General features: G+C 40.8%; 1 protein-coding gene across 1 annotated transcript in view; it reads left to right on the forward strand.

Moving 5' to 3' along the window:
* The window catches only part of LOC307257938 (protocadherin-15-like), a gene marked incomplete at its 5' end in the record, with an annotated part of 140,002 nt that overhangs the window by 55,585 nt on the left and 70,302 nt on the right, over positions 1-14,115 (forward strand). The window contains 5 exons of the mRNA XM_080037302.1: positions 253-402; positions 1,975-2,168; positions 3,807-3,939; positions 4,514-4,593; positions 9,482-9,575. Coding sequence (XP_079893428.1) covers positions 253-402; positions 1,975-2,168; positions 3,807-3,939; positions 4,514-4,593; positions 9,482-9,575 — 651 coding nt within the window. The remainder of the gene's footprint in view (positions 1-252; positions 403-1,974; positions 2,169-3,806; positions 3,940-4,513; positions 4,594-9,481; positions 9,576-14,115) is intronic.

A 14,115-nucleotide genomic window follows, 5' to 3' on the forward strand; every position in this document is an offset into this window, starting at 1 on the left:
AAACTGTCCTTTTCCCTCATCTTTTTTAAAAGGATTGCTAACGTTAAGGGAATGGAAAATGAGCACAAACAAAGGCAACGTCATGAGGGACTTTATCGTGGTGGAACAAACAATTTTAGACTTGACATGTTGTCTGAATAAAGCATTAGCCTACAGTCCTGAACGCATGAGCTTGAAAAACAAAAACAAAATAGTTTGTACTGGTCTCCAATCTCTACAGCCAATTAAGTGTTCTTTTTCTTGTGTTTACAGATGGTGGCATCGGACGGCGTCCAGCGGAGTAGCCCGATCACTGTGAACATCCTGGTCATTGACGCCAATGACAACACGCCCACGTTTGCCGAGGTCTCCTACAGCGTTGAGGTCTTCACAGACATGCAGCCCGGCGAGACGGTTCTACAGGTAATCAATCCAGCAATCGTTCGTTCCTCTTTATCCCTTTCTCTTTTGATCTCTTACTCTGGCACTTTGCCTTTTACGCCTCCGTCTTTGTCCCCAAACACACACAGAGTGAGTGTCTCTATCTCACGTGGGTTCTGTCATGCTCAAAGTAAATAACCGAAACAATCCAGCGCATTGTGTTGACAAGCAAAACCCCCCTGGAACAGCTCTCTCCGTCTCATCTGTAGTCATCACACACACACACACCAATGTTTCACCCCGTCCTCAGTGCACAGGCCCGGGAAACATTTTTCCTCAGTAGATCAGCTGCTATCATTACTAGAAGTTGATTAATTCTGGTTTTCGTCAGTGTTACCGTGTATTAGTCTTTTAGCTCGTATTAAAGGATAAAGAAAATGATTTTAAAAATAGTATTTAACATTTTTTTATTCACTTAATGGATTGGGTGGACGACATTGTTTATTTGATTTCATTAGTGCACTGGCTCCAAGGGTCATGATTTCCCTACACACACAAATATGCACGCTAATACCAACTGAAAGCAAGCATCCACGTGTCCGCAGGCACATATACAAAGCACGCACAGCCCTAAAAAATGTGATTCCATAATCCCAATCCCGCCCTACCTATTACCGTGGGGAGTTCAACCCATTTCCTTGTCTCTTATTTGGTAGTCAGGGCATGATCTTTTTTCAGCTTTCCGTGGATCTGTCCTCTCAGCGCAGCCACTCAAAAAAAAAACGTCAGACGCTGAAAAGGTCAAGATTAATCTGTTTTACAAACCAACCGCTTTGCACCCCCCCTGCCCCCCCTCCTAAAATGAGGCCAGGGGTCACAGAGTGTATGGTATGACCGCTTAACCAGTTTTTATAAGCCATTTATGAGAGCTGCAGTCCCCCTGAGGTATGCTGCTTTTCATTTGATCCAACAGCTTTAACTCCCAAAGTCAGGAGCATAAAAAAGTAGGTCTGGTTGGCTTGGATTGAAGTTTCAAGGCCTTAAATATATAAAGCCAACTACGTCACGAGGGCTCATATATTACCAGCAGTGGGATGCCCTCAATAATTGGTTGGAAGGAAATAAAGGTCGCTGAATTCATTTAATAACAGAGTATGCAATTACTTCTATATATATTATGCTTATATTTTCATTTTACTTCCCATCTGTCCTGCAGCTGTCTTTTCACACGTTTGTGTAATCCATCTCATGTGAAAGATAGCATGAGATCAATTCCATCCAATCCAAATTTGATTGATCATTAAGGACACCATGTGTGAATCACTAAGTGTCGGGGAAGATTGTAGCCAGTAGAAAAAGTCTAAAGGAATATGTATACACTGTCAGCTAAATGCCAACCATTTGTCTCTATCTGTATATGAAACAAAGGTCATGTATTCATTAGATGTTAATAGGCCACCAACATGTTCTTTAGAAGGGCACTTTAGAGACCTTACTGGGAAATAGTTGTATATAATATGTATAATATGTGTGTGCAAAAGTCAGTAGAGATAGAGAAAAATAACTTTATTTCTAAAGTATTTGTCTGTGTATTTCTTTGTTCTATTCCCCCAGTTAACAGCATTGGATGCGGATGAGGGACTGAACGGTATAGTGACCTATGAGATACTGGCTGGTGCCCAGGGACATTTCATCATTAGCAATCGCACCGGGCGCATCACTGTGGCGCCTGGTATCTCTTTAACCGTGGGACGATCATACGCTCTGACTGTCAAGGCCTCTGACAATGCACCGGAGACACAGAGAAGGTACCGTGTAGTAGCCCTATGTTAGCTCTCTCTTTATGTGTGTGCATTTCCTTTAAAATGAGGTTAAAGTTACTATAAAAAAAATGTTATTATTTTTGTTGTGATCAAATCATTACGTTTTATATTAATAGCAGATATATTTCTGAGTTGTTCCATGTTCTTTTACAAGTGTTAATTAATTCAAAATTAGGGCTGTGTCAAAAAATCAATATGGCGATATATCTCGATACTTAGTTTCACGATATCAGTATCGATTTGTATAACTAAAATCGTTTTTTATGATTTTCTTTTTTTTTATGATTTTTTTTTTCAAGGCTTTATTGACAGTGCAGAGAGACAGATATGAAACGGGGCAGAGAGGGAATGAAATGCAGAGAGCAACCACGGGTCAGATTCAAACCCATGTCTGCTGTGAGGCCTGGGCCTCTAGGATACTGACTATTGAAGATAGATCAGTTTTGTTTATAATAATACTTAATATTCGCTGTGTCACAAAAGCACACTGATGTGTTTTCATTTTCAGTGTGTCTGTACAGTTAGTACAAGAGTGAATTGCATGTGTTATTTTGATGTTATGGCAGCTGCAGCAAAACCCCCAAAAAAAGTAAAGGAAGAAAAATAGTAAAGGAAGTTGTGAATGAAATAGTTTTGACTTCATTTGTATGTGCAATTATCAATATATTGTGCTGTTATGTTTGACAAGGCAACTTGTATATGGAATATCGCAATGTATCGTGATATTTCAAGATATGCAATATATCGTGATGTATCGTATCGTGACCAGTGTATCGTGATAGGTATCGTATCGCGAAGTCCTTGACGATACCCAGCTCTATTCAAAATGTGCTCATAGTGATTCACATTTTAAATCGGAAATTTCTTCTCTGAGCTAAATTATGGATAGATATCTTTTCTGATTTGTTTTGATTAATAAATAAATTAAAAACCATCTGACGCTGTAGAGATTTGCTTTTTGAGATGTTTCATACATTGTCTCCTCTATCGCATCAGAGTAGAAGCAAAACATGTGTACATTTAAATTCAAAATTAAAGAGGTATGAGACATAATTGGGGAAGGAGCATGTGGCTTGGATTTCAGTCAAACGAAGGCAGGCAAAGAAACTATTCAACGCAATGGTTGAAATTACATTAGCTAAACGTTAGCTACAGGCTGACATAACGACACCATGTAGTACGCAACATTGGTTATTGTACTCCGCATATCAAATTTACAAAGTTCATTTTCACATTTACCTTTTTAGCCATATAAGAAAATATTTCCCACAAGATGAATGGCTACATCATTTGAGCTGTCAGTTGCGTTATCATGTGCGCTGCCGTGTACAACGGAGAACAATCAAGCTGATTTATAGCTAGAAGATATTGGGTAACACTTAGGAATGTATAAAGAAAGCCTCACCGTACCATTATGGATGAGATGAAATGTGACTGAAGTCTGTTGAGTTTTTTTCTTTATTTCTCTGTAATAAAACTCCACACGAGAGCTTTTTTGTGGTATTATAATACTTTCTACTTTTCATTATGCTGTAAACGAGGAAGTATAGCACAGCTCAACAGGTGTTTCAAGGAGAGACTAATACTGTCAGTGGGCTGATGTGTGCTTTTCTGTTCGGCCAGGAGCTCCATCACTACAGTGTACATTGAGGTTTTGCCGCCCAACAACCAGAGCCCCCCACGCTTCCCTCTCTTAGCCTACAACCTGGAAGTCAGCGAGGCCATGAGGATTGGAGCCATTCTGCAAAATCTGCAGGTGCGTCTTTAACCCACAAATACTGTACGCACAATTCACACAAGGAACTGGCAAATACAAAGATTTGGAATTGAATGAGGCGTTGGGTATGATGCCACAGTTCTTAAACCAACATATGTAGTACATTGTTAAACGTGGAGTCATCTATTCTTGAGAACGCTGTCAAAATCAGTGAATATCTCCTCCTGATCCACTACCTGTCCATTATGTGTGAGTGTGCGCTGGGAAAAAAACAGTGTTAATACACAGAATATGCTCTGTAAACTATGCATGTTGCTACCAATGGTGGGCCCCTTTGTGTATATACTAATTTACGTAACCTATGGCTGTGTATTAACCTAGTATTAACACCAGCTTTTTTTTTTCAACGTGCACACTATGTACGGACATGTAGAAAATTGACTACACCTTTTATAGAATATTGTAACTTGTCTCGGATTACACTCTTCAACATACAGCATGCTCACTGTTACTCCAGTGCAGCTTCCTTGTTGCTCAACTGTCATATATCATGGCCTTCAGCTAGCGGTGCTATATGTTCATCAAGGTTATTCTTCTCTTTCCCTTCCCCTAGGCCACAGACAGGGAAAATGACCCGATCACATATCGCATCGTGAGTGGGGATTCCCAGGCGGTCTTCAACCTCTCCAAAACGTAAGTCCTAATGTTTGAAGCACAGAAAGGTATTCCCACCAAGGTCCACTTTAGATGAAAGGAGGTTTGTGTATATTTATGGATGGATGAAAAAGGGCTAGTGAATTATTGATTGACAGCATTTTACTCATAGGTTCCTACAACAACATTTTTAAAAATGAAAATAGGAATATGAAACATAGTTGCTGGTCTTTCAACAGCATGCAGGTCACTGGTTGTGAACAGGAGACTGTAAATAATGTGTTGGTGTAAATGCATTTGTCTATACATGGTGGTGCTCAGCCTCTCTCGCAGTGCATGTTAAACAGGATAAGCAGGTATGATAAATGGATAGATGCAAAATGCTTCGCTATGTTGCCGTCCAGCTAATGTACCAGGCCCCTGGCAAACTATCACAGCTCTGCAAAGCAATGCAGACATAAATGTAAGAGTTTGTTGAGTTTTTTGGGCAGCATGACAAAGCTTTTGCGGTACAATGGCTGGTTTATCAAAAGCGTTATTCAACTTTTAATCTAACAAAATACCAACAGAAGGCAGCTGTGGGAGTCTGAGATAGGCTTTTGTGTTTCATGTAAGTCTCTCAAGTGTAAAGATGGAATGAGAGGGTAAGGGATGTGCAATTGGGACAGTAGACGTTAGCAGATGCTGATTTGCCAATATTGGTTTTGTTTGATGTATTTGCCAATAGATATATTTTTTTTTAATATGCACTTGCATTGGTGGTTTGCCCAATCAAATATCCAAATCAACCAAGTTGTGAAGCAAACCTATGTACACTCTCTGGCTGTTTTAGGCATATATATATTTCGCTCTGTCAAGCTTCTTTTCTTTCTTTTTTTTACCAATATGCTCAGAGCTACGATAAGCTGACTCAGAACACAGACTCTCATATACTTTATTTGATAGCGTGAGTGAGTTGGGTTGTATTCCGGTCTACTCTCCTCTCTCTAACCTGATGTCCTTTTGTGCTGTCTGAGATAAGACATGGCATTAAAATCCTGAATATTTTTTTGGAGAACAAGAGGACCCCAAGCGTTTTACCTTATCACCTTTTTAATTAATGTCAGCATTTGGAAAAATCCACATCACTCAACCACTAGTAGGGAGCAAATAAAGGGCATAAACTATTTAAGTGGTCATCGCTTTTCACCCTCCCTTAAATAAGCGTGCAAACATGGAGAGAAGAGACGCCGGGAAAATAAAAAATGCAAGACGCTGCCAGACACGTTTCTGTCTAATTGACTAATGCCTCTTTTGTCTGCAGCCACAGTGTGCTAGCTATGCAAGGACACGCTTTGTGTTGCAACAATGTATTCATGCCTTTTGTTTACTCTTTAAGCTGCTCCACAGTGTTTAAAATTGTTTCTTTTGGGAAGGGATGTTTTCGTTATGGTTTCATATTGATTATGACGATGATGGTAAACAAAAACATGGTGCCACGATCAAACTAAAGTGAGACTGCAGCTATTGTTCGCCGATGCCACTGCGGTCTCTTTAAACCAGATGTGACAGAACTCTTTCTGTAGTGGCTACAAACGTTATCCTTCAGAATGTGTTACCGTGTGGCGGAAATATGATAACCACTTCACACGCTCTCAGCAACCTAGCAATATCATCACTTAAAGCAGACGCCTATAAAGGACACAAATCAAATAATTATTAGCCGCTATGCTTGATGAGTGTGCCATATACAGAGCCCTTCTTCTCGCTCTCGTTTTTCAAACCCCTTCGGAACTCGAGTCGGTGAAGAGATTTTTTTTTGCATTGCAGCATGTTCCTATTGAGGCTACATATGGGGCTGCTTTCAATCCAGCTATTATGAATAATGAGCTCTCCAGTTTATAACTCCCCATAAACGTGGCAGGTTTCCCTTGAGGGAGGTGGAAATGCTTCAGATTCACTCACCATTATGGTAGAGAGCCGAACGCAGGCCTTGAATCAGTAGTGGCTCAGGGTCTTTTACCCACCCAGGTGCTCTACAAAGAGCATTCAGTAATGACACAGTAAATGGCGGAGGCAGGATCACAGTTTTAACACACCATAAACAAGTCGCTGGTATTTTCTAATTAAGTTCCAGCCAGGTCTGGCGAGACTGATGATCAGTTATAAGACGTGTCACATTATTGCTACGGTCATTTTGAATATTATGGTCGATGCCAGAGTGGTCAAGCAAAATAGATCCAAGATAAAATCAAGTACTGGAAATATGCCACATGCATTTCCTATTGAGGCAATCAATATATGTCAGCCAGGCCAATTCATCAGCGGACAGTAGCTTCTTATACTGTGTATGCTTTATGCTAGTATTGGCATTGTGCATGGATTTGAAGTCATTTAGAAACAGTGTCTTCGTTTTAGAATTAAGTTTGACTGTAAAATACCCAGTTCAGTAGATACTTAATTTTTCAACATCCTTGATAGTACCAATTAAGTGGATCCTTTAACATGTTTTATTAAATTACATGTACTTGTATATATAAACTCTCATATATCAATATTGGATCAGTTTCAATTCAAATCGACTCCAATTTGAAATGTACGTGTGCATTTTTTAATCCTTTAACAAAGTTTGATTTTTTAGTTTGACAAATTGTAGATGAAGCCAGACCTTATTGTGGATATATTGTAGGCATCAGTGTATATGTTGGCCAATAAGTAACAACACAATTTCTGTACAGAAATGTTTAAAAAAATAATAATAACATGAGCAGGCAGACTTGATATGGATCATCTAGATTTATTAAGGGATTATTCTTTCTTGACTAGATTCTCAATGTCACAAAATTATATGTACCGTGTAAACTTTGATGCTTCGACACTAACATCTTATTAACTTTTTTCATTGCCTGCTCATGTCCCCATTGATTGCAGCTGACTGTCGATTGTCTTGCTGTGAAATTGGAACTGAAATTGAAAGAAAAAAAAAGAGTTCAGGAGAAGGTATACTTTTTATTAACCATGTGAAACCAAACAGGCAGTGTCTGTTTTTTTTCTAAATGAATAGACTCAAAACAAGTAGTATTTTAAATGTGCATAACAACTAAAGTGCACATTTGATAACTTAATGTTACAGCCCCAAGCCTGCTCCATTGAATCTACAACGTGCTCTTAACAGCATCCTGTCTGTCTGACATCATCTTTTCATTGTGTGGTGGCTGGGGGAGAGCGGGAGGGAGGCTATCACACATGATCAGTGAACCCCTCAGACCCAGCCGCTCAAGTGTAGTTCAGCACTCCAGATGGAGTAAGGAACAAACTCCCCGGGCTGATTAAGTGGCATTAATCATTCTAATATTTGTCATCACCATCATCAAGATTGTCTTCATAATCGCTGCAATTATGACAATAATCACCGTATATCTTCATTATCTTACTCGCATCAGGGCTTCCTGGTACCTTTAGCTTCATTGAGCACAGAGGGGGGGCGGGGGGGGGGGGATTTTCTGCTACCTTGCTTACATATAAATAAACATGAGCACAGCAGCCACTGATGGATGGTGTGCTGCATTTTGCTGGTGTTTTTAGAAAGCTGGGTTACCCCTGTTGAACTCATCAGGTGAATATAATTTTTTAAGCAATGTGTTCATCATAACCTTGGGGAAAGTCTTATGGGAAATAGACAAATTTAATTGAGGTTTCCATAATTCTGTAATCAGATTTTTATATGACGGTTATGTGCAGTAGAGAAAGAAGTAGCTGCAAGGTTCTGCTTGGACTGTTTTGGCCAAAGGAGCTTTAAATTAGAAATGTGCAAGAGCAAAGGGACAGCAGGGACAGCAGGGACTTGCGACAGGCATTAATCTCGCTGTGCATTCCTCTTTCCTTCCATTTGCAGTTCTGGCAGAGCCTCTCCTGAGTGTGGCAGTGAAATAGTTTGTGTGTATACTGTGTGTGTGTTGCACATGTGTGCCTGTTGGTGCAAATAAAGAAAATGCTGTGTTCTTCTTGGGAATGCATCCACACTTTGTGTTTTGGAATGCCAGAGTGCCAAATTATACCTTGTGAGCGAGCAGGACGGCCGCTGTGTCTGCTCTGCTGCAGTCACTGGAAAGAAAACATGGATCTTTCTGTCTGTAGTCCATGTGCTTTGCGAGCGACAGGTGGTCTACAGAGAGAGAAAGACAGAGTGGGTGCATTTAAAAGCCCACCTGCTTGTGGCAGTGAACTTATCCTCCTCAATCATCCAACCCATTTTATTTATCTGTCTAACTTGGAAGTAAATAAACTCCAAAGTGCAGCCTTTCTCCATTACCCTCAATTGCATGCATCAGCGATGAAGTAAAACCATTGAACAAATCAATTTACACGACAGCCTGTTTCTTCAAATGACGCAAACATGCAATGCAGAAACATGACTACAAAATGCCTGTATAGTGTGATCCTCAGTTGTGAGGGTTTTGTTTTATTATCCAATTCAATGAACTTCAAAATGCAGTGATCCATTATTGGAACTTCATGTGTGCAGAGCATCAGTGTGTGTACAGTTCACATACCCAGCAACACAACACAATATACCACACAGTGCACACACACATCAAATGCCAGCAGTTCAACCGTCAGTGGGTAAAACTTGCCAGGTGCAATACAATTTAAAAAAAACACTCAAATAAATAATAGATTAGTCATGTTATTTAAACAAATGGTGTTTAAAAATGTATATTTAAACCAATAAATAGATCAGCTGTTATCAGTCTGATTGCTGTATGCAGGGAAGTTGAAATGGCTCTCTTAGTCCTGAATGTAGGTGAGGTGTATCTCTGGCCTGAGGGTGGACAGATGGCTGTGCAGTGTGTGAGTGGTATGAGGCTATTTGTGTTCCTTTTTAGTTTAGTTTGTTAGTATTCATTTTCTAGTGTAACATGTTTCTTCTCTGACCCCCTCTCCACAGGATTGGCCTTCTACTCCTGGGAAAGCCTCTGGACAGAGAGACCACAGATCAGTACCGTCTGATTGTCACAGCCTCCGACGGCAACCCTGGAGGGGTGAGGCGCAACCCTCTTTATTAAACCATTGGTCTACACATTCCACAGAGTGGCCCATCCTGCGACATTTTGAACACATTCAGCTCAAATAAGATGTTCTCATACAGGCTCATTACTTCCTACATTTGGCTGACAGAACCCAATTTCTCACTAAGTCCGGAAATCTAGCAGTGCATTTGAACTCGGAGTTTAATACCCTGTGATTTTTTTTCTTCAAATAATATGTGGTAGCACTCGCAGTAAGAGGTGGACCCTTATTTGTGCCAAACCAACGCCTATTGAATTGACTGAGAGAAAGGTCTGCTGTGAATGGGCGAGGGTTGGAGTTATGTTTCTTTCCCCAGGAAGTCACTTAGGTCTGTCAGTGTGTTAGTCATCACCTTTCAATCAGACGTGTGTGATTCTCACTCATCCATGGTTCAATTTGCTGAGGCAATGGTCAATTGCTAACCTGCAATAATGTTAATGTTTTTCACTGGTAAATGTTAGGTTACAACTAAATGAGAGAGCAAAGTACTTAGCATATCAAGTTTTGCATTCACTAAGTTTGCTAATATGCTGCTCGCTCTGAGTGCTGCATCTATTTGCAAGGATTGTAGTGCAGATGAATGTTTACACCTGCTGTTAAAATGTTATATTGGACAGGATTATGTTTTGTCGATTTTACCTAATGCTTGTTCTACAGTTATTGAACAGTTGAGTGCTGTTTTAAATGGTCACAAGATCGTAACATCATATCCAATCTAATATACAGTAGATAGTATGCCAAGTTTGTTCTAAGAAAACAATTCTCCAGGCAAAGTGCATTAGGATTAAGACAAAGAGGAATTCAAATGTGTCTCCATAGTTGTAAACTAGTTGAGAGAGTGTTGAATCTTGTTATTGAGTTTTCTTATAATCAGACTGGACAGACCTGTATTAGAGGTACACAGGAGATTATACAAATACCTTTAGTGGTGCTGTGCTAAAAACGAGTAAATTGATCTTTTAATTGTGAAGTTTGTAGAATGTCCCTTTAGAGAACCGCTGCCCATTATCATCAAAAGATAGTTTTGACTTTTGAGTGTTTACATTCCCATAGCTGTCTGTGTAACTTAGCCCAGAGACACAGCAGACACTATAACTGAAAGTGAATGCTGCTTGCTCCGTCTCCCACAGTGAGCTGATAATCATATAAACCGTCCTAATTTAATTAGACTTCACCTCAGTTGGCTCAGTTTTTTCACAGCTGTCTCTGTTCCAGGCAGAGGTGAAATGTGTTCTGTTTTTTTTTTGTTTTTTTTCTAGATGCAGTGTGTGTGATAGGTAACGGACATTAGCTGATGAGCTGTCACAGGAGCAGTGTTGATAGCCAACCCTCTCGCTCAGGCACGCATAAACACTCAGAGCTGCAGCCTCTTTTTCATCCATTGGCAGCCATACTTGCGTTGGTCAAGTAGAGGCATTTGAGAAGCATATGTGCCGCCGCCGTGTCCAAGTATTTTATGAGTGCTCCATCAAGAGAGAGAGAGAGATTGAGAGAGAGAGCAAGAGAGAGAGAGAGAAAGAGATAGATCATGAGAGAGAGAGTTAGATAAGAGAGAAAGAGAAAGACGAGAGAGAGAGAGAGAGAAGAGAGAGCGAGCGGGTCAGAGAGAAAAGAGCAAATAAATATTGAGAATGTAAGACAGGGCTTCACCTAACAGAATGAGGTAACCGCAAGCTGGTGATCTTTGTCCTAATATTGATGGACACATTGTACAAACTGACAGCCTTTACCTGCAATTGTGTGTGTGTGTGTGTGTGTGTGTGTGTGTGTGTGTGTGTGTCTGTTTGTGAACTGTCTTGTCCAGTAAGGCACTAAATGTCAACACTGGGATGAATAAATGCTGTTATAACAGGAAGGGTGTCGAATGAGGGAGAAAGGGTAAATGTATTGAGGAGAGTGAATGTGAGAACTCTTTCGGTGGTGAAAGCTGGAAATGGAGAAAGGATCATACTCTAAGGAGGGAGGGGGGGGGGGGGGGGCAGAATGGCTAGAGCTGCAGAGAATAGGAAGCGGGACACCAGGGATTTGGATGTGTAATTAGCACTTGGCTTGGGTTACCATGGGAACCTGAGTCAGGGAGAGAAGCAAGTCTACTTCTCTTTGAGTATATTCAAATACTGAACACATGGACCTTTTATATTTTCATTATGCCTGTTGCATTTTTACTCTTGAATCTGCTGGTGCATAACAAAGAACGTGTGCTGCTAATCTGTGTGAAAAATTTGAAAAATTGTTATTCTCCGCAGCGCAAGCAAGCTGTTATCGCAACCCGCCCGAGCAGACTCAGATTCCAAATACTCACCCAGGGATACTGGATAAAGAGCTGTTCCTCTTGCCCTTACGAGTAGAGGGGAGTACATGACTCCTATAAAAAGCCTGATGGTATCGGTCTCTTCAACATGGCTCCTGGTCAGGGTTGCCACTTGAAAGGCAAAGCACCAGCCATCAGCGGCCTTTTGAATCTTTCAGACAGTCAGGAGGGCGGGAGACGACACACATCACAAAGCTCTATCGAGCGTATGTTAAATAAATAATAGCAGCCGGTTAATCACACTAGTGGCCAGAGAAGTCGGGGTTTCTTTAGGGCCTCTGATAAGAACATCACCCACACAAGGATGGAGATAATTGGCTTCAGGTCTCCAGAAACGAGAAATAGGGGGCATTCTTTCAGTGCACTGGTGGCGAGCGTGTCGTTTTAAGTGGTGAAAGAGCAAAACAAAAGGCATGGCGTGTGGATTAGGTTTTCATCATGGGCTGCTGCCATGTCAATTTCGACATGAAAGCACTGATTAATATGTACGGCTCAGAAGTCGGAACAAAGAAAAACAACAATGGAGGAGGAAGTCCCGACAGTCAGCGAGATGAAGGTGACACTAACTAGAGCATTTCCTACGTGACATGTGGCTGCTGGATGTCTCATCTGTGGGGGCAGCTTCAAACAGCTGTATTCTGGGACAGTTTTATACTTGCCAACCACTCCCACAACCCACCCACCCATCCTTCTTCATCCCAAAAGGAGACTATTAACACCATTATTGCATACAGCTTTGTCCTGAGGCACTGACAGATTATAGATGGTGCATATTCAACCATTTTTCCAACTTGATTCATAGGAGTGCCATAGGTGTGTGCAGTGTGTCATTGTTTGAAGGTTAAGGCCAGGCCATTGAACACATTGGCTCTTGTAATGAATGAAAACCTCAAATGACACTGAGTGTGTGTGGGGGGGGGGGGCATTCGGGAGATTTTGAATTTAACAAACCCGCAAAAACCACTAGGCATTATACAAAACACGTACACACATTAGTGTATGTATGGTGAAGTTAGCTTAAAACTATGACTTCCTAGTCTGGTCCTACCAGACCATCGTACTTCATTTCATATGTACAGAAGGTCTGGAATCGCTCAATTGACAAACGTTACCTCACTTGAAGGCGGGTGTCTGTTGAAGTTAAGAACTATTGGATCTGCCAACGAATCGCAAAACGTGTGGTCGTAACGTATGTCATGCGCCGGCTTCTGACTACAACTGAAACTGGCGCACAACCTCAACATCATTGTTCTCAGCCACTCCCTCTGTTCGCTGATTGGACCGGCAGACATTCTGCCGGAGAAAATCCATTAATATACCGCACACCCAGACTGACTACTGAAGGGAAATTAAAATTGAGCGGAAGTATGTAGGCGGGCGATGCCAGGCTAATGACTTCCCCATTGGCTCAAAAAGTGTGAGTGTTTGTTGTTTTTTTGAGTAGCCAAATTTGCATCCTCGATGTGTTGAACTTTTGCTCTAAAATAAAAAATCAGCAAATAAAGCATTAGTGCTAGCATTCAAATTCCACTTTATCACTAATGGTAAGTGTGTGTGTTGTCCTCCACACATTAAACTGAGGACGAGTAAGTATGTGAGATGTAACAGGATGTTAAATTACGTGTTCGTTTATTCGGAAATATGGAAGGCAAAAATAAAGGATGACTGGAGAGAAGTTTCCAAGTTCTTAGAGGATGTTTAATGAAGTGATATCACAGAACAGGTTATGCAGCCTTCAGGGACAGGAAAAAGTCAAAAAGTGAAAAGTCCTTCTCGACAGCAAGGCTTTTTAACCTTCCTAAACAAAGGACAATGATTGGTTTTTATTGCTGTCATCTGGTTTCAGGGATCATCCCCTTGTACATCCTGGCCGTCCTCTTCATGAACCTATGCGAAAGAAGGGTCAAGCTTCCCAGCCTTGAATGTATCCAAAGTTTGACTGGAGAAGGCCTTTGTTATTAAACAGATACATCGCCTTGCCCTCTAGGCTTATCTTATGGGGAAAACATCGTAAAGTTTTACAACAAGATGTATTGCTCTTTCTTCTCCTCAAACTGTCCCTTCTCGAGGCCAGAGAAGAGAACATTTTAGTTCACATGTTAAGAATATATCAATTGTTCAATTGATTATAAAAGAGTAAATGCATATTAATGTGGGGGGGGGGCATAATATCATTACAATTAGAGTTATTTTTCCTAACA

This window comes from Ammodytes marinus, assembly GCF_949987685.1.
Source record: "Ammodytes marinus genome assembly, chromosome: 11".
In the NCBI taxonomy this organism is placed as follows: Eukaryota; Metazoa; Chordata; class Actinopteri; order Uranoscopiformes; family Ammodytidae; genus Ammodytes; species Ammodytes marinus.